Source organism: Nycticebus coucang, chromosome 6, assembly GCF_027406575.1.
Source record: "Nycticebus coucang isolate mNycCou1 chromosome 6, mNycCou1.pri, whole genome shotgun sequence".
NCBI classification, from domain to species: Eukaryota; Metazoa; Chordata; class Mammalia; order Primates; family Lorisidae; genus Nycticebus; species Nycticebus coucang.
This window is the reverse complement of record NC_069785.1, coordinates 81485656-81512608: the sequence shown is the minus strand read 5'-3', so window position 1 is coordinate 81512608 and position 26953 is coordinate 81485656. Positions and strand designations below refer to the sequence as shown.

At 45.3% G+C, this 26953-nt stretch overlaps 1 protein-coding gene across 1 annotated transcript in view; it reads right to left on the bottom strand.

The window, feature by feature from the left end:
* Positions 1–23728, bottom strand: part of TBC1D2B (TBC1 domain family member 2B) — a 107007-nt gene extending 83279 nt beyond the window's left edge. Inside the window, exon 1 of the mRNA XM_053594433.1 lies at positions 23310–23728. Within this exon, the coding sequence (XP_053450408.1) occupies positions 23310–23669 (360 nt within the window). The 5' untranslated portion in view covers positions 23670–23728. The remainder of the gene's footprint in view (positions 1–23309) is intronic.
* Between the last annotated feature and the right edge of the window lie 3225 nt (positions 23729–26953).

Below are 26953 nucleotides of genomic sequence, written 5' to 3'. Positions count from 1 at the left end.
GTTTGTTGCAGCCCAATACATAATAGCTAAGTCATGGAAAAAGCCCAAGTACCCATCGATCCACGAATGGATTAATAAATTGTGGTATATGTATACCATGGAATACTATGCAGCCTTAAGGAAAGATGGAGACTTTACCTCTTTCATGTTTACATGGATGGAGCTGGAACATATTCTTCTTAGTAAAGTATCTCAAGAATGGAAGAAAAAGTACCCAATGTACTCAGCCCTACTATGAAACTAATTTGGGGCTCTCACATGAAAGCTATAACCCAGTTATAACTTAACAATAGGGGAAGTGGGAAGGGGGGGGTGGTAGAGGGAGGGGGATCGGTGGGATCACACCTGTGGTGCATCTTACAGGGGTATTTGCGAAACTTGGTAGATGTAGAATGTAAAGGTTTTGGCACAGTAACTGAGATAACGCCGGAAAGGCTATGTTAACCACTGTGATAAAAATGTGTCAAATGGTCTATGAAGCGAGTGTATGATGCCCCATGATCATATCAATGTATACAGTTATGATTTAATAATAAAAAAAAAACAGATGAACAGATCAAGGAAATTTTAATTAAGATTAGCAGTGTCTGTGACTACAATTTGGGTTAAGCAGGTAGCAATTCTTTTTCTTTTTTAATTTCAGATTAATATGAGGGTACAAACATTTATGTTACATTGTTTTCATTTCTAAGGTGAAGTTCAAGTTATAGTTGAGGGGGCATGCTGAATACCCTCACATTGTGCACATTAGGGGATATCCAGCCAATTACCCTCCCTCCTCTCCCTGCCCCCTCACTAGACTATACTTGCGGTTTTCCTTCATATGGGCATGTAGTTGGCAAACGGCAATTCTAACACAAAGAATTTAACCAAATTAATAGCTAATCTTTTTAAATTCTAAAATTAGTAAACGAAATAGTATAACATTTTCTTCAGAAATTTTTAAGGGATAGGCCTGGTGGCTCATGCCTGTAATCCTAACACTCTGGGAGGCCAAGGTGAGAGGAACACTTGGGGCTAGAAGTTCAAGACCAGCCAGAGCAAGAGTAAGACCCTGCCTCTACTAAAAATAGAAAAACTAGCTGGGCATTGTGGCAGGCGCCCATAGCCCCAGGTACTCAGGAGACTGAGGCAGGAGGATCACATGAGTCTAAGTTCCTGAGAGCTAGGCTGATGCCACAGCACTAGCCCTGGGCAACAGAGTGAGAGTCTGTCTCAAAATACATAAATAAACAAACAAACAAAAACGAAAAGAAAAAAAGTTTAGAAAGGTTTGATTATTCTGTTGCTCTTTAACTCTAAGCACCCACAAATGCCACCTCAAGAAATCAATTCTCACATGGGGTATGGATAACAGCCTTGCCAAATCATATCCAATGATATTTAAACTCTGTCAGAATCTGAGAAGTCAGACAGAAAACTGCAGATTAAAAGCTAGATGAGGGCGGCGCCTATGGCTCAAGGAGTAGGGCGCCGGTCCCATATGCCAGAGGTGGTGGGTTCAAACCCAGCCCCGGCCAAAAAAATAAATAAATAAAAATAAAATAAAAACTAGATGACATGCCTCATTAGAATGGCTAATATTTTTAAAAGTTGGCTCGGTGCCTTAGCTCGGTTACTAAGACGCCAGCCACATACACTGGAGCTGGCGGGTTCAAATCCAGCCTGGGCCGGCCAAACAACAATGACAACTACGACCAAAAAATAGCCTGGCGTTGTGGTGGGCACCTGTAGTCTCAGCTACTTGGGAGGCTGAGGCAAGAGAATTGCTTAAACCCAAGAGTTTGAGTTTGCTGTGAGCTATGACACCATGGCACTCTACCCAGGGTGACACAGTCAGATTCTGTCTTAAAAACAAATTAATTAATAAATAAATAAAAGTTGACAATATCAAGTGCTGACAAGGCTGTAGAGCAATGAGAGCATTCATAAGCTGCTGGTGGGATACAGTTTGGCGCAGCTGCCTTAGAAAACAGTCTGGCAGTTCCTTATAAAGTTAAATGTACACCCATTGAGTGACCCAGCAACCCAAAGCCTATACTGTCCCCTAAAAGGAATAAAAATATTCACATAAAAACCTGTGCGTGAATATTTACAGAGGCTTTATTTGTAATTTTAAAAAGTGAAAACAACACAAAACATACTTCAACTGCGGAAAGGATGGACAAACTGGCATGTCCACACACAGCGATGCTACTCAGCCGCGTAAAGGGGCACACTGATCCCCACAACACAGACGGATGCGGAACGCACGCTGCCAAGGGAAAGGAGCCAGACCCAAAAGGCTATGTGCCATACGACTCCATGTATGTGACATTCTGAAAAGGCATAACACTTTAGGAACAGAAAACAAATGTGTGGCGCCCAGGGCCAGAGGATAAGGGGAGCAGCTGACTTCAAAGGGGCAGTACCAGAGAATTTTGGTGTGACAGAACTGTTCTGTATCATAACTTTAGTGGTGGATTCTTGATTCAATACATTTGTCCAAACTCATAGAACTATATATAGCAGAGTTAATTTCATTTAAAAAAAAATTGACCAAGATGGTGGGGGAGAACCCAAAACAACAAATCTAGCTATGAACAAACCAGACAACAGGTGTGGGTCACAGGTCTCCCAGCTGCCCCCTGCAAAGGAGCCCCAAGAAGAAGGAAGCTGCCATGGACAGCTACAGGAACTCATCAATATTGGCATCTGGTGACATGTGGCTCCTGGAACCAGAGGCAATGAAGAAAACTGCTCTGCAGGCCTGACAGCAAGTGACAGGCCTAGAGACCAACCTGCTACTCTCTACAAGCAAAGAAGGACCTCCAGGTGCTGTGGCTATACTTGGAATCTTTCTAGTGAAACTTGCACACTGGGTCCCAGGTAAGGAAAATGCTTTATTATAGGATTTGGGGAGTATTTTACAGAAAATTCTTCCATCTATCAACCAAACCACCATTTCATCCATTCATTCAACCAACATTGACTGAGTACCTACCTGATGCCTGGAATATGGGTGTGGCCTAGTGAAAAAGACAGGAAAAACAAACCAGCCCTTCCCATAACCCATCATGTGCTGTGACAGTGCAGCAGGTGGCCTGGCTGACAGGAGAACACCGCAGAAGGACACCTGGCCAAGCAGGGATGGGGCAGTGAGGGGTACTCCAAGTTTAAGACACTTGCAACCTGCGGTTTCAAATGCTTCGAAGTATTGATTTAATGTCTGTCTTCTCCAACAAAACTTGAAGATGTCCCCACTTCTCTAACATCTAGCTCAGGGCCGGGTTCATAGTAGGTCAGAACTTATCGAATAAATAAGCGAAGGGATAAATGAACAAATAATCAAGCCATCATGACACAGCTTGGCCTTTAAGGAGAAGCAGGCAGAGCCAGAAGAAAAAAGAAGGGGCTGCAGGGAGAGAAGGAGTGTTTGCAAAAGTCCCCTGGCCAGACAGTCTGAGTGAGGGGAGGCTGAAGGAGCCACCAGAGTGGGAGGGATCAGGCCCCAGAGGGACTTGCATTCTTTCCTAAAAGAGGTGGGATAGGACCAGGAACTCAGCAGGGCAACAACAGGAAGATGAAATAGTGAGTGGGGAAGAGAGGCACAGGGTTTAGGTAAGAGGACATAGCAGAGGCTCCATCCCTACTTGCAAGAACCATTAATCTCATCCTGGGGTTTGGGCCATGGGTTGGTCTGAGGGTGAAGGGCAGGGGCTCGCATCACCTGGAGCTCAGCAAAGAGAACAGAGCATTTCCATGTGAGGGAAGAGGAGGGTCACAGGGAGAGTCAGGGACTGCCAGACACAATCACAGATAAATTCAGAGCCCAAAGCCCATCCAGACTTCCTCCCTCCTTTTCCAGGTAGGGGGGACTGAGGCCCAGGAAGGGAAGTGACTTGGCTAGGTCACACAGGAAGTCAACACTGAGACCCCCGTCTGCTGACCCCCCAGGCTGGCAGCAAGTGCGCGTTTGGGTGGGGGAGGTGTGTGTTTGGGTCCTTCCACCAGCTCCCCATCCCCGACTAGGAAGAAGAACAGACAGGGTGGGCTCAGCACCCAGAGGTGCCCAGGCACCTGCTCTACTGCCCCTCTTGCTGCCAGCAAGAACCAGCTGCTCAGAAAACCTGGCACACATTCCTGGGTCAGCTCAGTCACTAGCCTCTCAGCTGTCTCCCTCAAGGCAGACACCGTGAACTATCTGCTCTTTACAAGAAAGCTTTTCCCTTCCAATCTTTCAGAGTTATATCTAACGGAAGAACAATTAGTAACCTCTTAGTCATTTCTCACTAAATTCCTGGAGCAATAAACCTTTCAGATCCCATGCTTTCAATATCTGACATCATCATGTTGTCAAAATCTGGTCAAGGCAGGAAAAACTACCTCAAGACACTGGTTAACTGGGTTTGTTTTCTTTCAATGACAACAAAAAAGTCTAGAAGCTCCATGCCTGTAGCTCAGTGCATAGGCGCCAGCCACATATACCAAGGCTGGCAGGTTCAAGCCCAGCCCAGGCCAGCTAAACAACAATGACAACTGCAACCAAAAAATAGCCGGGCATTGTTTTGGTTGACTGTAATCCCAGCTACTTGGGAGGCTGAGGCAAGAGAATCACTTAAGCTCAAAAGTTTAATGTTGCTGTGAGCTGTGATGTCATAGTACACTACCAAGGGTGACAAAGTGAGACTCTGCCTCAAAAAAAAAATCTAGAAATCACCAGAAGAATCTTGACTTCAATCCCCAATTAGCTAGTAAAAGTCTTCCAGGAGCTATTTGCAATGGCTCTAGGAGCAGGTGCTTTGAGAGGCAGAAGAGCCCCCCAAAAGGCCTTCTCTTTAGAGAGCTGAAACCCAAAGACAGAAACTCACACAGGGCAGGGCCTAAGACAGAACACGACAAAAACTGACCCGAACAAAATCAGCAGAAACCCAGAAAACCACTGTGTTTTCCATCAGGGATCTTTTATACAGAGAACTGGTTTGAGAGTTGGCCTTGTCCAGTCCTAATTAGATGTGTGATCACAATCATACCTCTTCACCAGCCCCAGGGCCTAGATATGCCCTGTCCAACACAGTAACCACTAGCCACAGGTGGCTATCAGGCCCGTTTAATGTGTCAGTGCCACAAGGATAAAATCTTTTAAAACCTTGGATTAAATAAAATATATTATTAAAAGGATTTTCACCTGTTGATAAATTTTATTTATGTGGCTCACACTGTGTCTTTATTGAACAATGCTGGTCTACATCATGATGGCAAAGAGACTACACTTTGAGAGCTGAAGTTGGTGGGAGACTAGCTTGGGAGGGAACAGAGCCTTAGGATTGTAACACAGACCAAGGGCATGGGATCTATGGAGGGTGGGACAGCCAACACCATTCCCTTTCCACAGTACTTTGAGACTTGAGATAATTTCTCTCTTATTTCTATAGGTACCTCTGTGTCTCCAACCACCCTGTGCTCTGCTAATGCTCATAGAGAGGCCAACATTTTCTAAGGACACAACTTCCACTGGACTGGTTGATGGCTCCCAGTGTCAGTATCTTTATTGCCCTTCCCAAAGTGGGGCTAGGAGGATCCTTCAATAATCTCCTTCACAGACAGCAGTTTGATGAGAATCACCAGGAATTCCCTCCTCTGAGCCTCAGTGAGCCAGGGAGTGCTGAAACCTGCCACCATTATCACACGTTCTCATAAGCACCCACAGGCCAGGGGTAAGGAGCACGACTGGGAGAGGATGGATACCTGCCCCCACTCCTCAGATTGACCATTTAAAGTGCTGTGGTCCTGAGTTCTGCAGCACCAGACAGGCATTCCGATCACACCAGAAGGAACAGTGACAAGGCAAAGTGCCCAGAGCAGCAGAGAATTGAGAGCCATTGCCAGGAGGAGGCCAGATGTCAGCACCTGCTGTCTGACAGCTCACCAGGCCATAGCCTGAGTCTCCCAATTCCTACTCATCCTACAAGGCTCAATGCAAATGCCCCCTCTTCAGAGGTGGTTTCCCTGCCATGAGCATGCATCGTCTGTCCAACCTCTGAATGGGGGTGTCACAACACCTTGTAGCCCAAGTAAACCTTCCCACGGGCGTGGGGTGCACCCCCTGTGTGTTCCTCATTAATCAATCTAAGTTCCTTGAAGGCAAAGGCCAGGCTGGCTGGTCTCAGGATGATCCAAGATGCCCAGCACAGGGCCTTGAATATAGTTAAGCACTCGAATATCTGACTCATTCTCCCCTTATGTTCAGTTATCACTGATGCCTCGAGACTGCTAAAATCCCAGTTCAAATTTAACACTAATCCCAATATAAAAGACCAAGCCAAACCTCTGGAAAGCCATTTTGATTGTCTCCTACACAACTGCGTGAAGGTCCTGGGAGAGAGAGAGAAGCAGAGAAGGGCTGACTAGGCACAGTCCTGACACAGCAACCATCTGCTACTATTGGGTGCCATGCCAGGGAATAAGGGCAGGCTACCCCTCATTCTGCTTGAGGTGGGAACAGTCCTTGAGACCTGGCTGGGAAGTACTACATGCTGCCTAAGCTGCTCCCACAAGCCTCCATTCTCAGGTCTCCAGAAGCTCACTGTTGTCTGAGGCGACCCTTGCCACCTGTTTCTTCTTTCAGGTCCCAGGGACTCTCTCCCCACCCTTACTCCCTAAAACTTGGTGCTCAAACAAGTCTCACTATTGGGACCAAGCCATTTGGTTACAAGTGTGATTTCAACACACACATACTGTGGGCCCACTGTGCACAGGAAGTGCTTTACTTGGGGGCGAGGGGCTGGAGTAGCATGAACCAGCCTACACTAAACAACAAATTTATCTTAGCTGCTTATTCCCTAGGTCTCTGATCCTTTGGTAAAGAATCTCCACCTATCAAAATTTAGTACATTTTATTTTATTTTTATTTATTTATTTTTTTTATTAAACCATAGCTGTGTACATTAGTATGATCGTGGGGCACCATACACTTGGTTCATAGATCGTTTGACACATTTTCATCACATTAGTTAACATAGCTTTTGTAGCATTTTCTTAGTTATTTTGCTAAGACCTTTACATTCCACATTTACTAGGATTCACATATACCCTTGTAAGATGCACCGCAGGTGTAATCCCATTAATCCCCCTCCTTCCCCCTCCCTCCCAAAATTTAGTACATTTTAGAAGCTATAATAATGCTTATATCCTTTGACCTGCAATCCCATGCCTGGGAATCCAGCTAAAGTAATCCAAAAGGGGAAAATACCATGTACAAAAAATGTTTGTTCATTCACTCGACAACATATGTTGAATAAGCTCCTAACTTGGGCCCAGTCCAGCAGTTAGCAGTGGGGGGACAAAACTGATGATGAGTCCAGCTTAATTCCTCCCTCTGAAACCCTGCCCTCCTGCAATAAACAGTGAGAAACGGGGTCATGATTATAATCAATATAAAATGCCTAGGTATACGATTAGGAAATACTTGTTTAGGCTCAGCACCTGTGGCTCAAGCGGCTAAGGCACCAGCCACATACACCTGAGCTGGCAGGTTTGAATCCAGCTTGGGCCCGCCAAACAACAATGATGAATGTAACCAAAAAATAGCCGGGCGTCCCAGCTACTTGGGAGGCGGAGGCAGGAGAATTGCTTGAGCCCAGGAATTGAAGGCTGCTGTGAGCTGTGATGCCATGGCACAGGGGGACAGCTTGAGAATGTGTCTCAAAAAAAAAAAGAAAGAAATCTTTGGGTATTAAACTTTCAAAGAATTTAGTAAAAATTCCAAAAGTTCTACAAAGCATGGCGAAGAGATCATAAAATCTGTCTAAAGTTCAATCCTTGAAAATTCTAAATAAATAAATAAATTTTTAACCATTTGCCCTACCAAATGGTTAAAAACATTATAAAGCCACAATCAATACTGTATTGCCAAAACTACAAAATACAAGACCAAGTATATATAAAGACATTTACTCTGCATCATAGATCAAATCAATTGGGAAAGTGTTAATTATTAAACAATAGCATAGGGACAAGTCAATACCTGAAAAAAATTTATGAATTATGACCTACGTGAAAAACCTATCATAAAATAAAAATAAATTCAAGTTTGATTCAACATTTAATAAATTTAATTAAAAACCATTAAATGACTAGAAGAAAATGCCTTTTTTTTTTCTTTTTTGAGACAGAGTCTCACTTTGTTGCCCTGGGAAGAGTGCGGTGGTTTCATAGATCACAGCAACCTCAAACTCCTGGGTTTGAGCAATTCTCTTGCCTCAGCCTATAGCTGGGCCTACAGGTAACCGCCACAACAGGGTCTTAGTAGAAACAAGGTTTCTACTCACTCTTGTTCAGGCTAGTCTCCAACTCCTGCCTTAAGTAATCCACATGCCTTAGCCTCCTGGAGTGCTGGGATTACAGGTATGAGCCACTGCACTCCACCAGAGAATTCTTACACTATTAAAATTAAGTTTCTCTTTCTGCCTCTTACAACAAGAGTTGTGTAGATTTCCACCAACTTTTAAAGGTATTAATGATCTGACTTAAAATTAAGCAATGTGCACTGCAGAAATTCACATGGGAAAGTCTTAGCATGTATCTCCGGAACAGCTAAAACTGAAGGACCATCAGCCACCATCAGACAAACAAATCCCATGTACTCCATGATATTGTGGACCAGGAAAACAAGCCATTCTTTTAAGACAGAGTCCAAAACTGAAAACCAGGAAGACAGACACTTCAAACTGTGAGTCCTGAGCTGCTTCTCCCACCCAATTGGGGGAACTGGCTGCAGGCCTAGGAACAGCAGGGAGTCACTAATTTTAACAGGGTTGATTATTCTCCCCTGCAACAAAAGAAATTGAAAGGTAAAGGCCCTTCTAAACTCACAAAGTAAGCAAAGAAAATGTCTGTCTGTCTAAAAGCACTGGAAGTAAAATGAAAGAGAAAGAGACTAAAGGACTCCAGAGTCACTGGGCAGGGTGTGGAGTTTCCACTCCGTAGCTTTGCAGGCCTCTTCCCTTGGCCTGGCTGAGGGAAGTCTCATTTACTGGTGTGCTCTTACTCGTCTTTATTTTGTAAAAAAACAAATTTTAGCCTTTTATTTCAAATAACAACAACTCACATTTGCTCACACAACTCACACAGAAAAACAAAGAAGAAAATGAAATGAACACAACTGCATCATCAGGAAAAACCTCCATCAACACTTTGGCATACTTCCTTCTGAACATTTTCCTACCCATAAATACATGTAAACATTTCCTTTATAAAACTGGAATAAAATTATAGGCTCTTCCACAATCTGTATTCAAGATTATTATTAAACATCAGAAATTAAACAATTATTATGTGCCAGATGCTGTGCTTTCACTTTATAAACACTGTCATTTCACCCTAACAACAATCTTCCAAAATGGTACCTACCTTGCCCATAGACCTGGAGCCTACCTGCCTGAGTTAGAATCCCAGCTCTCGCACTTGCTAGCTGTGTTAGGCAAACTACTTAACTTGCTAGCTGTGTTAGGCAAACTACTTAACTTGTCCGGCCTCAGATTCCTTGATGGTAAGATTGAAATGACAATAATAATAAGCTACTTCATGGTGTCGTTATAAGGATCAAAAGTGTTAAGCTCAGAACAGTGCTCAGCACTTAGTAAGCTCTCAACTATCCACACTGTCATGTTACCCAAGATCTCACAGCCACGTGGCACAGCCAAAATTCAAACCTTGGGTCTGTATTACTTGCTGTATCAAGGGAAAGGATGGGAGTGCATGTCCAAGACAAAAATCCACCCTCAGCAATTCAGCAGGAATCAGAAGTTCCTCTATGCTTTTTTTCAAATATTGAAATGCTGAAGATCTTAATCAGTGAAAACCTTATATTGATACAGTGGCTCATGCCTGTAACCACAGCATACTGAGAGGCTTAGGCAGAAGGACTGCTTTAGGCCAAGAGTTTGAGACAGCCTGAGCAAGAGTGAGCCCCTATCTCTACTAAAAAAATTAGCTGGTACATGCCTGTAGTCCCAGTGGAAGGAGGACTGCCTAAACCCAGGAGTGTAAGGTTGCAGTGAGCTATGATGACACCGCTGTACTCTATCCAGGAAAACAGAATGATATCCTTTCTGGAGAAAAAAAAAAGAAAGAAAGGGGAAAAAAAGAAAAAGGAAAAGAGAGAAAGAGAAAAAGAAAATGACAACCTGGTATTGGATTCAGGGGCAAAGACAACTCCCACAACAGAGGCTGGTCACCCCAGCAGGGCTCTAGACATCAGATCTAGAGGGGGTGGGCACAGTATCACTGCCAGAGAGAACGACATCAGTCCGTAAGCTGCTTTTCCTTAGATCAGCAGTTCTCAACCTGCGGGTCGCAACCCACAGAAACTGTATTAAAGGGTTGCAGCATTAGGAAAGTTGAAAGCCACTGCCCTAGATGCTCTAGCCACAATAATACCCTGAGGATATTTCTTTTTCTTTTTATTTATTTGGTTTCTTTTGAGATAGAGTCTCACTCTGTTCTTGTCCTGGGTAGAGAACAGCGGTGTCAGAGCTCATAGCAACCTCAAACTCTTCAGCTCAAGTGATCCTCTTACCTCAGCCTCCTGAGAAGTTGGGACTACAGGCACCGGCTACATCACCTAGCTAGTTTTTCTATTTTTAGTACAGACATGGTGTCACTTTGCTCAGGCTGGTCTCAAACTGCTGAGCTCAGGGTATCCAGCCGTTTTGGCCTCCCAGAGTGCTAGGATTATAGGTGTGAGGCCACCATGCCAAGGCCCTACGAATATTTCTTAAAAATAGACTGCTGTGAGTAATAACAAAATCATACATAAACAAATATGGAGAGGAAGAGAAACAGTTCTCCAACCTAATAGAATGGCCAGGTCTCCTATTCCTAGGAACTCCCTTGTCAGTCTCTCAGATCCATGCACCCGTGGGCCTCTGCAATAGCCTCCTAACTAAACGTACTGTCCTTGCCCACTCCCTAATAACCTCTCCAGACACCTAAACAACGAAGTCATCCATACCACACACTTAGAACTCTCTGACAGCTTCCAAGTGCCAAATAACTAGGCATGGTACCCAGGCCCAGACTGCCTCATGGTCTGTAGGGCATACACAGCACAAGCCAGTTCTGCTTCCACAATCCCTGTTCCCACCACAGTAACACCTTCCTAACAAACTCCTACTTGCTCAAGGCCCAGTTCAAACATTCCGTCTAAAGGCCACCTGACACCCCTTACAGCACCACTCACTCAATCCTCTAGCGTGCCACAAGTGATGATGTACCACCTTGGTCACCCACCTAGGGTGGTTCCTACCTCTGGATTCCTTCCCAAAGGGTCAAGTCCTACCATGTGTACAAGCTGGAAGAACAACATGAACAACAGTCACTAAGGAGCAACAGAAAAAAGAATGTAACATACAGATGGTGATCGGGTATGGTGGCTCATGCCTGTAATTCCAGCACTCTGGAAGGCCGAGGCAAGAATTGCTTGAGCTCAGGAGCTCGAGACCAGCCTGAGCAAGAGCAAGACTCTGTGTCTAAAAACAGCCAGGTGTTGTGGCGAGTGCCTGTAGTCCCAGCTACTTGGGAGGCTGAGGCAAGAAAATCGATGGAGCCAAGAGTTTGAGGTTGCTATGAGCTATGATGCCACGGCATTCTACCCAGAGTTGACAAAGTGAGACTCTGTCTCAAAAAAAAAAAAAAATACAGATGGGTTAAGTGTGCACACCTCACAGAAAACAATTTAAATTGCACAATAGTTTTACATACCCATATTTCTTAAAAGAATGCAACAGCTGTTCACAATGAAGGAATTTTTGCTTCTTAAACTTAATGAAGGATATCTGGATTTATAAGAAATGTCTAAGTTAATTTCTTCCATAAGCAACAGAAAGCACAAGGCTATTGTAAGCAGCCTGAGAATACAGAACAAAATTCAAATGGAAAACAGACCACAACCCAAATCTGATAAATAGCTTTAGATTCCAAATTTTCTCCTATTTCAAAATCATGAGCCTGGAAACAATCTCAAGGGATCTGGCCCAGGACCAGTGGAAAAAAAAATGTATTTTTTCCCTGGGAAGGTTTTGAAATCTTCTGTTTCAGCCGAGTAACAGAGACTGACGCAAAAAATCCAGGCTGCTCTGCTCTTTCAAAAATGGAATTCAATTTCACAACCTCTATTCCTCTAAAGAACACAATAAATTCTCTTGTACCATTTAAAACTGCTGTCTCAAAATTAACATTTTTATACACCTTATCAAAATACTCATGTCTTATTAAAATAATTCTAATCTAAATTCTTTTCAAAGGTTGAGCATAAACTCAGAGCCCACACTCCACTCCCTGAATAGTCTGGGTGGAGTGCACAGCCGTCCAGTCCCGGGAAGTGCTGACTCCTCACTGCACTGGGCGGGGGGGCAGTAGTCTGAGTTTTGCCATCTCTGATACTCAAGCATCCCCTTTTACAAAGCAAACACCTTGAGAGGAAATTCATTTCTTAAACCCATCTTCAGCTAATACTTTTTCATGCTGTTCTCCTGTTAACAGAGGCTAACAATGAGAGCAGTTGTCTGGGGGAAGAGACCTACAGACAGAGCAAAGTGCAAACCTGAGTTCAACAGAAAGGGAGCAATAAAGACAGCCAGGCTGGTGAGGGCCTGGCTGCCCACCATGGCCAGACGGCAGATTTCATCAGGACAAAGGCCGCTCTCTGAGCCTGCTCTTTCCTACAGGAAATGTTAAAATGCTTTCTGTTTCAGAGAGAAAGGGAACACGTGTCCTCCAAGTGACCACAGGGCTACATTCCTATGACTCCCTATCAGCTTTGCCATTGCACAATACGGGAGAACCAGGGAGAGAACAGGATAAATACAAACTCCTGCAGCTACACCAGTGGCCTACGAGACAGCCCTGTTCCACCTCTGCCCACAGTGGCTTCCATGCACCATGCAACACTGCACTGTCTGCTCTGATGTTTTCCTAATTAAAACTAAGACACAGGAATGACTGACTTAAGACAATGTTTTAGAAACTGAAGATGGGGGGCAGGTTCCCAGGTTCCACCCAGCAGAGATCTGAGGAAAGTGAGCGTGGTCCAGAACCCACCTCACCTTCCAGTGATTTCCACAAGAGTATTTGGGACCCACAGTGATTTCTAACAGTCTTTTAAGGTAGAGTTGGTGTCTCAGAGAGTGTCAGATAGTTCTCTGACATCACTGGTTACCTGCCCCTCTGCAGGTGAAAGCTGGGGGTTCTAAAAGTATTCCCAGCTGGCTTGGTGCCTATAGCTCAAGTGGCTAAGGTGCCAGCCACACACACCAGAGCTGACGGGTTCGAATCCAGCCCGGGCCCACCAAACTACAATGACAACTACAACCAAAAAATAGCCAGGCATTGTGGCGGGCACTGTAGTCCCAGCTACTTGGGAGGCTGAGGCAAGAGAATCACTTGAGCCCAGGAGTTAGAGGTTGCTGTGAGCTGTGATGCCACAGCACTCTACCCAGGGCAACAGCTTGAGACTCTGTCTCAAAAAAAAAAAAAAAAAGAAAAGAAAAAAGTATTGCCAGCAATTTGGTGGTAGCATCAGTAAAACTCAACCTCTCAGCGGCCCCTGAAGATGCTGAGTGGAACTGGAACTTTCCTCTGAATGTCATGGAGCAGGCTGAGCATATGGTACCTGCCAGCCACTAACATGGGCACAGGAGACAGAGTTCACACAGCCTGTGGAGAACTAGGCCAAAAACCATTGCTCCAGAGCATAGAAACTCAGAATGCAAAGAAGATACACAGCCATAAACCACAGAGTGTTAATGTAAGGAAAAGGGCTCACACTCCACTAGGTCCCCACCCAGCAGTTTGGTGATTTCTAGTCCACCTGGAAAGCCACCATCAAACAGAGCTGCCTTTTCTTTGCAGTCAAATAGTCATTCATGATCTGAAGGAGAGCCCTGTTTCTCAAAGAGAAGCCACAGAGAGGTGCAGGATAAAAATGCAGATCCTGAGACTCACCTGGCCTACCAACCAAATCACAGTCTCTAGGGGAGGAGCCCCACAACCTGCATTTTCACAGGATGAGGGGTGCTTCTTCCCCACACTCAAGTTCTGAGAGAGATGCTTCTCTTTGAAAGACAGAAATGAAAAAAGTCTTTAATAGCACGTCGCTTCAGGGGCAATAAGTATGACAGAGCCCTGTAAACTGTGAAGCTTAAAGCTGGCTCACTTCCAAGGCCAGAGGGCACAGCCCACTGCCCAGGACCTACTGCCCTGGTAAACAAAGAGATGACAAAAGTCACCTCCCAAGAGGGATGGGCCAGGTCTCGCCTCTGTCAGGGAACATCATTAGTGTTTCCTTCCTGCTGGATGTTTACAGCCTATGCTGTTATAATAATTTCCAGCCTTCATGACACTAAACTTCATAAAATCTGTGCTGTGCCTCAACACAAAATAGTTAATTTTACAACTAGAATACTTGTATACAACTAAAAAGAGAATATCCATGATTTTCTACTCATCGATCAAGATGGACATACGAAGGAAGTATCATCAAACTGCTGCACTTAAAATAGCAAAATATTGTTTATGTGTCTGGAGAAGGGTTAGGGTTGCCACTAATTAGCTGTGAGACTCAGTGTCCTCACTGTATCATTTGGGGCAGGGCAGGCAGATCCCTAAAGGCCTCTTCAAATGACTTCCTCCAGCTCACAGAGCCTACTACTGACAATGGCCTAATCACATCCTAGCATAGGCCCAGGACAAGCTCTGAGGCCACAGGCAGCTAGATCCCATCAGGGCCTTGCTCAACAAAGCATGTTAGGCAGACAGGTAACTACACTCATTTAGAAAGTTGGGCCACCTTCTCTGCAAGCACAGCCTCCCCTGAACATTAGAGGGCTACAGAGGGAAATGAACACTAGGCTTGCTGTCTAGAAATAATTCCTATAATCCAAGATCAACATCTCTGATAACACTGGCCTGCCCACCTCCAGGCCAGAGCCAGGCCTGCCACGCAACACTTGGATGGACAAGTTCTCGCCTGGGGGCAGTCTGCTCCTTCAGTAGCACAAACTCAGGAAAGGGGCAGAGGGAAGAAGCCCAAAAGATCTCAGCTTCCAAATTCCCCCTTCTCACACCAGACTGCAGTTTTCCCACAAACTCTACAAAAGTTAAGAAAACAGCCAAGTGTACAAACTCATGAATAGAGGGTTCCCATCTCACTGGGAACACATCCTGCTGACCCAAGAGGAATGAAGTCTGAGTACTGAAATTTACCAACTTCCCTGCTCCATCCTCTCCAGGGAGTTTTTTCATGATAATCAGTCATACAAATCTCTCCAATTATATCATGCTCTAAGAAATTGTTTCACAAAACACAGATTTCTGGCCCTGGGCCACATCCAAATTAGTATTTTCTATACAGATGTCTCTTCCCCTTCATTTACTACGGAGAGGTGCCAGACTCTCTCAGAATCAAAAAATTTGCAGACATTTGTTACTTACCTTCCAATGCTGAGGACTACAAAGTTTTTTTCAAAGTTGTTGCACTTCTTTGTTATATCTTGTGCTAAACTTATTTTTAAAGTCTTAACATTCTAGTTTCTTAAATCAATGGGGAATTGTCCCTGCTATATCTGCAGCAAGAGGCACAGTGCTTGAATATGGTGGATGCTCAAAAACACTTGCTAAATAAATGGACACTGAAAATCTCCCTTTGACCATGAAATAAGAACACCACTCCCCCTCCCTCAACACACACAGGAAGAGGGGATAAGGACTTGCAGCATTTTTTTAGCCCACACGTATATGTTGAGCATATACATTGTGCCTGGCATTCCTCTAAGCCAGGCGTCCTGAAACTTTTTAAACAGGGGGCCAATTCACTGTCCCTCAGACCGTTGGAGGGCCAGCTATAGTTTAAAAAAAAAAAAAAAAAAAACTATGAACAGATTCCTATGCACACTGCACATATCTTATTTTGAAGTAAAAAAACAAAAGGGGAACAAATACAATCACACCGCCTCATGTGGCCCGCAGGCCGCAGTTTGAGGACCCCTGCTCTAAGCACTAAAGCTACACTGGTAAACTGCAAAGAAAACTCTGCCCTTTTGGAGTTTCTGCTCTAGTTGAACACAACATTAGATGCTCAAAGACAAGATCGGAGAACCTACTCTTGACCTTCCTGTTGATTCAGGGTTTCCAGGGCCTGAGCTACTGCTTATTGGATGATCATGGAAACTGCAGTCTCCAGGGACCCTGTCAGCTTCTTGCCCCTCAGAAAGCCTCACACATAAAACTGCCAGGGTGTTTGCTGAACTGAGAGGTCCAGGTACAGTATTTAATAGAACATTAATTAGAAGCATCACTATTCCCCAGTTCCCCACTGCCATATTGCATTTACTCTATTAAAGCAAACAAAACCCAGCTGAGGATTGTTCTGATAGGACTTAGGTAAACACTCACTCAAATAATGACGTTACCATGTACGTCTCTCTACTGTCAGAACGAAAAATTCGTCAACAATACTCCCTGCTCCATCTTCTCCAGGGAGTTTTTTCTCTCTCCCAGTCTAAGAGTCACTTCTATAATGTCAGGGATCTTTTCTTTCTCTGAGAGGGAGAAGGTCACTGTTAGTATTCTGTTCTGACTGGAGGTGGGAAGTCTACAACCCAGGACCTAATGGGTAAAAGGGTCTGACTGAAGACAACTGTCCCTCCTATCCCCACCCGCAAGAAACCTCATGGAGGTGGGAGTTGGTACATCTCTACCCGGAATACATGACACCTCCCTCAATCAACAGTTACCGTCAAAGAAGAAGGAAATTGACAATGCTCATGTGAGCACAGCAAGTGGAATGTGAGGTAAGTCAACAAGGCAGCCATAGGCTGGGACATGGCTCACAGCTGGGATCCCAGCACTCTGGGAGGCTCAGGCCAGAATATTGATTGAAGTTAGGAATTTGAGACCAGCCTAACCAAGAATAAGACGTCATTTCTACAAAAAACAGAAAAATTAGCTGGGTGTGGTGGTGGGCACCTGTAGTGTCAGCTACTCAGGAGGCTGAGGCAGAAAGATGTTTGCGCCCAGGACCATGAGGTTGCTGTGAGCTATAATGATGTAGTGATGCCATGGCACGCTAGACAGGATGATGACAGAGTGAGACTGAGTCTCAAAAAAAAAAGGAAAAGGGAAAAAAGATAATAAGGTAGCCATTAGGATTGCTTCAGGAAAGGAAGTCCACTGGGATGGGGCAGACCCCAGCCATACATAACCCACAAAGCCAGCTTTTTTGAACAGATCCCTCCCTACTCATTAACAATGGTGCTCAATTATTTAAAGGATCTTTAACTTTGCATTTGCCAGTTTTTAAACCTGTTTGCCGGTATGCAACATATACATACTTTAACCCTTCATACACAGACAAGATAATCCTCCAACACAGTTCAATAAAAATACTATGTATGACCAAACCATTAGTGCTGTGGTCTGAATGTGTCCTAACAGAATTCTTACGTTGAAACCAAATCCCCAATGTGACAATATTAAGAGGTGAAGCTTTCTGGGAAGTTGTTAAGGCATGAGAGCAGAGCCCTCAGAAACAAGATTAGTGCCCTTATAAAAGGCTGAGGAAGCCTGTTTGCTCCTTTCTACCATGTGAGGACACAGCTACAAGGCACTATCTCGAAAGCAGAGAATGAGACCTCACCAGACACTGAATCTGCTAATGCCTTGATCTTGGACTTCCCAACCTCCAGAACTGTGAGAAAAACATTTATTGTTTATAAGCTATTTAGTCTATGGTATTTGGTTATAGCAGCCTACATTGGCTAAGACAAGCAGTTTGGGAGAAGTGAAAAAAAAAAAAAAAAAAGCCACTTGTCAAGCCCCATTTACACCACCACCACCCCCCCCCCCCCACTGACTCTATAGCTCTTACAACAAAGAGCAAAATCTTGCCTTGACCTCAAGGCCTGCACAGAGGCCAGGCCTGCCTCTTTCAAAGTCTATGCCCGCTTCATCCCCAGCTGCCACCTGGTGTTCCTTGAGTCCCACATGCAACTAGCCCTCCTAAGAACCTCTGCTTATACCATTTCCTCTCCCTATAACACTCTTCCTCCCCTTCTCCACTCCCCTCACCAAGGTTAATCACAACTCATCTTCTATATCTCAGCTCAAATGTCACTTCGTTGGGGAAGCCTTGCGCAGCCCTCCCTCCTCCTAAAAATTAGATCAAGATCCCCTATTATACATGCATTGCATCTATCTCTTTTCTCTCAAATCTTCTAGCACTGGTTGGTGTTTGCTATTTTGTTTTTGCTATATTTTTATTAATGTCTCTCTCTCCACTACACTGAACACTCTGCAAGGACAGGAATTGTGTTTTTCCTGTTCAGTCTACATCCTCAGTGCTCAAGCACACACAGTGAGGGAGTGAATGAGTAAGTCCCAGAGGGCAATGAACTATGGTGCAAGGCTCATGTAGGCAGCCCCCTGCCTACTTCTGTATAGCCTGCAAGCCAAGAATTGTTTTAACAAGTTTCAATGGTTAAAAAAAATCAAAATAAAAATATTTTGTGAAACATGAGAATTACATGAAATTCAGAGTCCACAAATAAATATTAGAACACAGGTATACTCATTCTATGATTTGTTTCTGTACTACAACAGCACAGTAATGATAGATGGCATGGACTGCAAAACCTGCAAAAATATTTACTTTATGACCCTTTACATTTAACATTAACTGCTGCTGTTACTCTGTCCTCAGAGTCCTGCCTATGGGCATGAAATATAAGAAACCTAAAAATACAGGTGCTGCCTATAATCTCCCTCCTCTAGGGAAGGATGAATCATAACCTCTTTTGGATTTCCAGTACATTCAGTGGGCATTCACTGAACGGCTGCCACCTCCCAGACATGAGGCAAGAATGGCATTTAATACAACCTTACATTTGGGAGTTCTGGCTGATCACTTCTAAAAGTTAACAGTTCATACCAAAAGCAGTGCTTACTGGGTAACCCCTTCTACTTATTCATTACAAATGTCTACCTGGGTGCCTTCTCTTAGTTCAGGTTACTATAACAAATACCATAGGCTAGGTAGATTAAACAACAGAAATTTATTCCTTAGTTCTGAAGTCTAAGACATCCAAAATCAGGGTGCTGGCCAATGCAGTTCTTGTTAAGGACCTCTTCCCGGTTTGCAGAGGATACACCTTTTTGCTGTATCCTCAAAGGTGGAGACAGAGAAAGCATCTCTCTGGAATATCTTTTTCAAGGGCACTAATCCCATTCATGAAGCCTTTACCCTCATGACCTAATTACTTCCCAAAGGCCTTGCTTCCAAGTACTATTACACTGGAAGTAAGAGTTTCAAATATGAATTTTGCAGGGACACAACAGTCAGTCCGTAGCATCCCCATTTTGTGCCAGATGGGGCTCTGGAGCTGAGAACACAAAGAGCAGTCCTCAGAGAGCTTACAACCGTCTGGTGGGTAGAAAATAGAGTGGAGACTCCCCTATAATGAAAACCTTGAGAGAGGCCATGGGAGAAGAAAAGCCACTGTGATATAAGGAGCATGACCTTGTACTGGCCTTTGAAGAACTTACTGATTGGGAAGGCAGGAAAAGCTAAGTCCCCATAATTAAAAAAGTTAAATAATGCCTCAAGACTCCTGAGCAGATGCCCCAGGACAGAATGATTTAGCAGAACTACTGTATATAGCAAGGAAGGTTGGTTCACCACATATATTTTGTCGTGAACACACCATGATTACCCAAGCTAACAAATGTTTGCCATTAAGCTACAAGCAGTTTCAACACCAGAGAATGTGCATCCTTCCCACAAATGAGGGTTAAGAATAGAGCTGTACAGCTGCTCAGTCATGTGTGACGTGGAAACCAACACACGTGTCCATTTGAGAGCCAAATGCCTACAAGAGAGGGGGGATGAGGGAGGGAAATTCATGTGCTAACAATCTGACAATGCTCCCTGCACCAGAGACTGTAAAGGTCTGAAAGAGCAGGGTTATTCAAGCTTTACCCTCAGTCAGTCACACACTCTCCTCCCCCTAAAGGCCTCAATCCCAGAAAGGTTCCCACCACACCTCTGGCACTCTACACATACACAGGAAGCATCATCCTCTACCAGATCCTTACAGCACTTTCCAATGCCCAGAAAAGGTACTATCCATCCTGGTAAAGAATTGGGCAGTAAAATGTCCCTGGTGCTGACTTAATGCATGAAAAGGACAGTCATCCTGCATTAAAAGGAAAAATCACTATATCATATCTAATCCAAAATAACTGCTATTCAAAGGCAAAAAAGGTGGACTTGTCAGAACAGACAAAACAAATTAGATAGTTCACAACAAGTTAAATACTTCACCTTCTGAACACCCACTGTTCCCAGAGTCTCTGCTCTCTAAGAAGGCAGTCTAGTTTCACGCTCTCAGGCAAATCACACACCCTCTCTGGCTTCCAGTCCCTCATCTGTAAAATTCAGCACTAGACCAGATCCCTGACTTTAGGATAGAGTTTACACAGAAATTCCAATATCAGCTTTCATTAAGACTCAAGCAGTAAAATGTTTTGAAAAAACCCAACAATACCACAGCTTCTCCAGAGAAGGCTGAAAGACGCTTTAAAACAAGAAACACATGATGATGGAAGAAGCAAACTGCTGATTTTCCTTTACTTTTTAACCCATCTGCCAAAAAAAAAAAAAAAAAAGTATCTGTACAATTATATCCAATTGGCTGGATTCTGAACAGGGCTAAATACTCACTAATATATAATCCTGGGGAATCAGGGGCTCCACTGTGACTGGGTAGCCCTAAAGTGAAGCAAGCACGAAAGCTTATGGCAATCAGTTCTTAGACTGGAAAGGTGAAAAGAAAGATAAAGTGCTAATTTCTACTTTTACTACCATAAAATTTTTACTTCTACAGATCAAAATGAATTACCGTATACTGAAATTTATCTCCTAAAACCCACCCTTACTCTGATACCCCACTCCCTTGAAAGTGTTGCCCATGCTTTTATTCTTTTTATGTGGCCAACATTTGGCCCCAGATATTCTGTCTTATTCTGCAACCAATTTAATTTTACATAGTAAACTATTCCTGCATAGTCAGTAACCCACAGGAAAATGTATTTTCTTTTTTTAAAGAAATATTCTGAATATACAGAAACATCGATAGCCCAACAAAACTCTGCAAAACAGTGGAAGCCCTGAGGTACCCACTCCCAGTCCATCCTCTCTTCCCATCATATGACCACTACCGAGAAAGCAAGGCTCTTCACCATGCAGCTCTCCTCTTACACAGCATGTATCTTCATGATCTGTAGCATTGTGTACATGATCTTCTTAGTCTTTACATAAATGCATCATTCTAAACATACTTTTTATGTTTGTAAGAGCAATCCACACTGACACATATAGGGCTAATTCCTTTATGTTCACTACTGCATAAGACTCCATTACCTGAATATATTACATATTTGGCCAAAGACATTGCTTGATGCTTCTTCCTTTCTTTCCTTTTTTTTTTTTTTTTTTGCCCTGGTTAGAGTACTGTGGCGTCACAGCTCACACCAACCTCAAAATCCTGAGCTCAAGCAATCCACCATCTTGGCACCGAGAGTGCTGGGATTACAGATATGAGCCATCCCGCTTGGCCGTTGCTATAGGTGTTTTACCTACTATGTGCCAGCCATTTTCTATAACACTTTCCAGAATCCTCACAGCTACCCAATAAGGAAGGTAAGATTCCCACTAGACCAAAAGAGAAAACTGGGACAAAGAGGTGGTGTAACTTGCCCAACGTATGTCAGCAGTGGACTGTGGCTGCGAGTTCAAGCCCACTTGAGTTTTTTTAAAGCCACATTCCTGACATTATACCTTATAACCCTATTTATGCAGAAACCTCCATTATTCACATTTTTTAAATGGAAAACTGATAGAAGACTCTGAAGTTCTGAAAAAACCTGAAACAGATGCTCTATTTTCTTTGTTAATGAACAGTTCCACAGGAAATTCATCTGACACTAGGACAATCCATATGTACACTGAGAACAAGCCTCTGCCTTTGGCAAAAGTCCCTCACTGGGTTCCTCCCCCAGTTTATGCACACACTCTCTAAGAGCTAGCAGATGTGCAACCCTGCTTGGCTTCCTTCAGAAAAACAACCCTGCTGGAATTGGCAAAAGCTCAGTCAACGAAGTTTAAGGATTACTTTGGGGAGAAGCTCCAGCTGCTAGGGGCTCTGGAGGCTCCAGGGAACAGTCCTGTGCTCACAAGGCCAGGCGCTTGCCCACTCTGCTCTCCTCTTGGCCAGTTCTGAGTACTTTCACACATCCCAGCCCAACCCGGCTGCTCTAGAGAAAGCCAGCTTGCAACATGGAAGAAACGGAAGAGAAGCGAGAAAGGCAGTGAGGGTTGAGACACAGGAACCAAGCAGGGAGCAAAGCCGGGAGAGAGGCAGCCCAGCACTAGGCCTGGGCCCAGACCCCTCCCGGTGCTCAAAGCCGAAGGGCTCCTAGGAGATGATGGGGTCTAGCACCCCAGCCAACGGAAGAATAGGAAGGCCTCTCACCACCAGAACTGACTCTAGTCCCATGTTCCTACACCGTATCACCCACATGTGTGTCTACGTTGGAAGAGTGAGGAAGCCTCAAATAAGCAAGGCACAAGAGAATGAAGTAACTCCGTCCCACCTTTCATAGCCAAAACAAAGAGCAAGAAAACAGGCTCTGCCACTAACTGGCTGCGTGACCTTGACTGAAGCATCCCTGCCCACTCTGGAGGGGACTGTAGTAGATTACTTCTAAGAACCCTCCCACCTCTGTCTCTTTCTGTATATAAATGTAAGCAGCATTCAAAGCGTTAACATACCAGCCTATGACGTAGCTACTACTTGCTATATCCATTTACAGAAAAGACAGCTGAAGCTCAGAAAGGTTAAATAACGTACCGAGGTCACAGGGGGAGTTATAACGCAAGTCCTGGGGGGCAGAAGCCTCCAGTTACAGAAGCCTGGGAGGTTTACACAGTACAGCCACGGAATAGTAAGGGTGGGAGGACACGAGAGAGGGGCCCTAGGGAAGGGGCAGAGAGAAATAATGGGTCAAAGTGTTTGGGTAACAGAGACGGAAATGGGTAGCCCCAATCACACTGGCCTACATTCAGGTAAAAGGTATGAGCCTGGAACCGGGACGGAACTAGAGAAGTGGGGAAAGGAAGACAGACTAGGGCAGGATGTGAGGCGCTGGAAAAAGAAGGGAGGACCGAGCAAGTCCGCAGGCTAATAAGCAAGGGGAGCCGAGGCGCGTAGTCCCACCTTGAGCACCGTGACGGCTCCCGCGCTGTGCACCTGGAAGTGCGTGGGTGGCTCGGCGCCCGGCTCCGCCACCTCGTCGGGGCCCTGGTAGCTGAAGCAGGCGTCCGCGATGTCCAGGTGGCCGAGAGGCAGCGCGTCCTGCGGGCTCTTGAAGTAGTAGAGGTAGCAGCGGCGCGCGTCAAACACGAACCAGCGGCTGCGGTAGCCGCGCAGCGGGCCCTTGCCCGACAGCTTCTGGAGGTAGCCGCAAAGCCGCGCCGGTTCCCGCCCGGGACCTGCCGCGGGCTCAGCTGCCGCCCCCGGGGCCGCGCCCTCGCCGCAGCCGCCGCCCTCCTCCGCCCCGGCCCCAGCCCCCGGCATCGTCCGTCCGCGCGCCAACCCAGGCGCTCGCGCCCCGCGCCCCGCGCCTCCGCCGCCGCCGCCGCGCCCCCTGCCCGCGGCGGAGTCGCTCCGCACGGCGGGCGGGCGCGCAAGGCAGCCTGGGACATGTAGTCCTGCCCTCGCCTACCGGCCGAGGCCCCCACGACGAGGGTTGTCTGTGCCTCAGTTGCCTTAGTGTGACGTGGGCTCCAGTCCCTGGTGATGGGAGTGCTGGGACTAGGGAGTGTGCACTTCTCAAAACCCATCAAAGTGGCCCCTTAAAACTGCATTTCACTCTGTGCGCCTCGGTACCTCAATGCAAAACTTAGGCTTGTCAATCTCCGCCCTATCGGGGTCACAGCTAATGCTGCAAAAAACGAGAACGCCTGTTGCCTGGTGCTGAGTGGGTGCTCAGTAAATATTTGTAGAATTCATGAAAGAAAGCCAAAGCACTTCCCGCCTCTCTAGACCTCCGTCCATTCATTGAATTCAGCACATTTTTATTGAGTGCCTTCTGTATGTCTGTGTGCCAGGCCCTCGTGGATACAGCAGTGAACACTACAGCGTTTCCCTGCCCTCACTGAAAGTAGGTTGTAGTAAGGAAGGGAGATACACATACTAAAAAAGAGAGGAATACAGTATATGCTCCGCTGTGTAAATCCCATGAGGACATTTAAATGAGCATCATTTAGCACTTAAAATTTACCAGTGCTTCATATGTTAACTCAAGTTAACTCATTTGGAGGCTTACAACAGTCTCAAAAGGGCAACACTATTGTTTTGTAATAAAGCGAAGTGAGAGGACTGGTGAGGGAGGAGTGGCAAGCTGCTCCCACTGGGCAGTCAGGGAGGCCTTGCTGAGCCTGTGAGGTTGGGTGGGGGAGGGATATGGGTGAGAGACAAGGGAAACCAGGGCTAGGGGCAAAGCATTCCAGGCAGAGGGAACAGTGAGTGCAAAAAACTCACTTTATTCAAAGAAAAAAGACCCAGGTAGGAAACCAAGCTTTCTGAACTGGACAAGGGCACCAAATTAGTCTGCCTGCTTAAAGCCCCATAGGTGGAAGGGCAGGCTCTGCCTCACCCAGGCAGCCAGCCCCATACAGGCCGATCAGAGGCTGCCCACCTTGGCCCTCTTGGTCTGGCTTTGAGCACAGTGAGCACAGTGTCAAGGACAGAACTCTCAAGTTAAACTGTCAGAATTTGTCTCTGAACTGGACAAGGGCACCAAATTATGTTGCCTGTTTAAAGCCCCACAGGTGGGAAGGCAGCTTGGCTGCTTAGCAGAGATGTGACTTTGGCCAAGTTATTACCTTCTGTAAGCCTCAGTCTCTTCATTTATAAAATGAGGGTAATACAAGTAGTTATCTTGTGCTGTTGTAATTTATAAGGGTTACATGAGAAATGCATGTGAAATTTCTTAGCATGGTGCCTCACACGTAATGAGCGCCTAGTATGTATCAGCTGTTGTTATTATTCTTGTACAGGTAACATTGATGTCTTCCTCATCAGTCAGCAGATTCTGAGAGAAGGATCTAGGGAGGCCAGAGGCTGTGATGCTCCAGGATGGAATGAGCTGTCCTTTGGAGTGAGGGGACCAAGTTCAATTTGGACCTAGCCAAGTGGGTAAGAGGGACTGTGACTAATTGGCTTGTAGAGGAGGCAGTCAGGGTGGAGTATGACCTTGAAATATTGTGGAAAGGGGAAGAGCTGGGAGAATTGAGTCTGTATAGTTGTGGTACTGGGAGGCCACAGGGTAGGGCAGGGTAGCCTGTCTCTCTTCGGCTCTATCAATAAATTGTGAAAAAGCAGAGTGGCCATGGCCCGTCATCCCAGAGGACAGAACCAAGCCCCATAGGAGGTCACATGGAGGCAGATGTCACTAGACATAGGAGGCATCCTTACCAGGCAATGGGAGTAAGCCCCCTTCCCTGGATGGCAGATGCTACTAGACAAAGGACTTCTACATCCTCTCCTAGAGGCTCTCAGTAGCCAAGCAGAACCTCAGCCTGACTCTCCTATGCCTGAGCCCCCATGCCCTCCCTGGTCACCCACCACGGAGGAGCTAGGGCCATTGTAAAATGCTTGCAGGTCCCTGCCCTCTTCTTTTTTGGAGGCCACACCTCGCATCATATCAAATATATTAAAATGCCTCCACACACAAAAAAAAATAATGCCCCCACATCCCATGGAAAACATACATAATTTTTGCTATAAAAATGTTTGAAGGTGGCTTGGCACCTGTAGCTCAAGCGGCTAGGGCGCCAGCCACATACACTGGAGCTGGCGGGTTTGAATCCAGGCCAGGCCTGCCAAACAATGACAACTGCAATCAAAAAATAGCTGGGCATTGTGGCAGGCACCTGTAGTCCCAGCTACTTGGGAGGCTAAGGCAAAAGAATTGCTTAAACATAAGAGTTTGAGGTTGCTATAAGCTCTGATGCTATGGCATTCTACCCAGGGTACCAGTTTGAGACTCTGTCTCAAAAAAAAAAAAAATGTTTGAAGGAATGTCTAGAATTATGCCCTTAATATCATAGGACTATAAGTTATTCATTTTAATTTATGATTGGCTGTGGTTTTATGATTGGCAATCATCATGTCTACATAAGGATTCTGACCAAAAGGATTCTGAGAAACCCAATCTACAATTTTTTTCTAATGATAATGTCATTTTTATGATTACTATAAAGTTGACATAATGTTATACTTTGTAGACATTTAATTAATTATTTCTTTACCCCAAGGTAAAGTGCCGTGGCCTCAACCTAGCTCACTACAACCTCAAACTCCTGGGTTCAAGCATTCCTCCTGCCTCAGCCTCCCAAGTAGCTGGAACTACAGATGCCCTCCACAATGCCCAGCAAATTTTTCTACTTTTAGTAGAGACAGGATCTGGCTCTTGCTCAGGCTGATCTTGAACTTCTGAGCTCAGGGGATCCTCCCACCTCAGCCTCCCAGATTCCTAGGATTACAGGCATGAGCCACTGTACCCAGCCTAACTAGATGTTGTTAATTTTGATTGTGCTCTTGCTCTTTTTCTTGGGTTTTGGAGTCGATACATTCTTCTTAGGCCACAAACATTTCATAGGTCCTTGAAAGCAAGCAAGTCTAGGTTCAGAGTCTATTAGTATCCCAAGGGATAAATTGCCCCAGCCCCTGCCTGGCTCTGGCCAGACCCAGAATGTGGCCCTCTGAGGAGGAGGCTGGGTAGTCACAGGCACTGAGTCCCCAGTAAAAGTACTAAAGTATGGAGCTTCAAGGCCAAAGCCTGCAGGTCCCTGAGT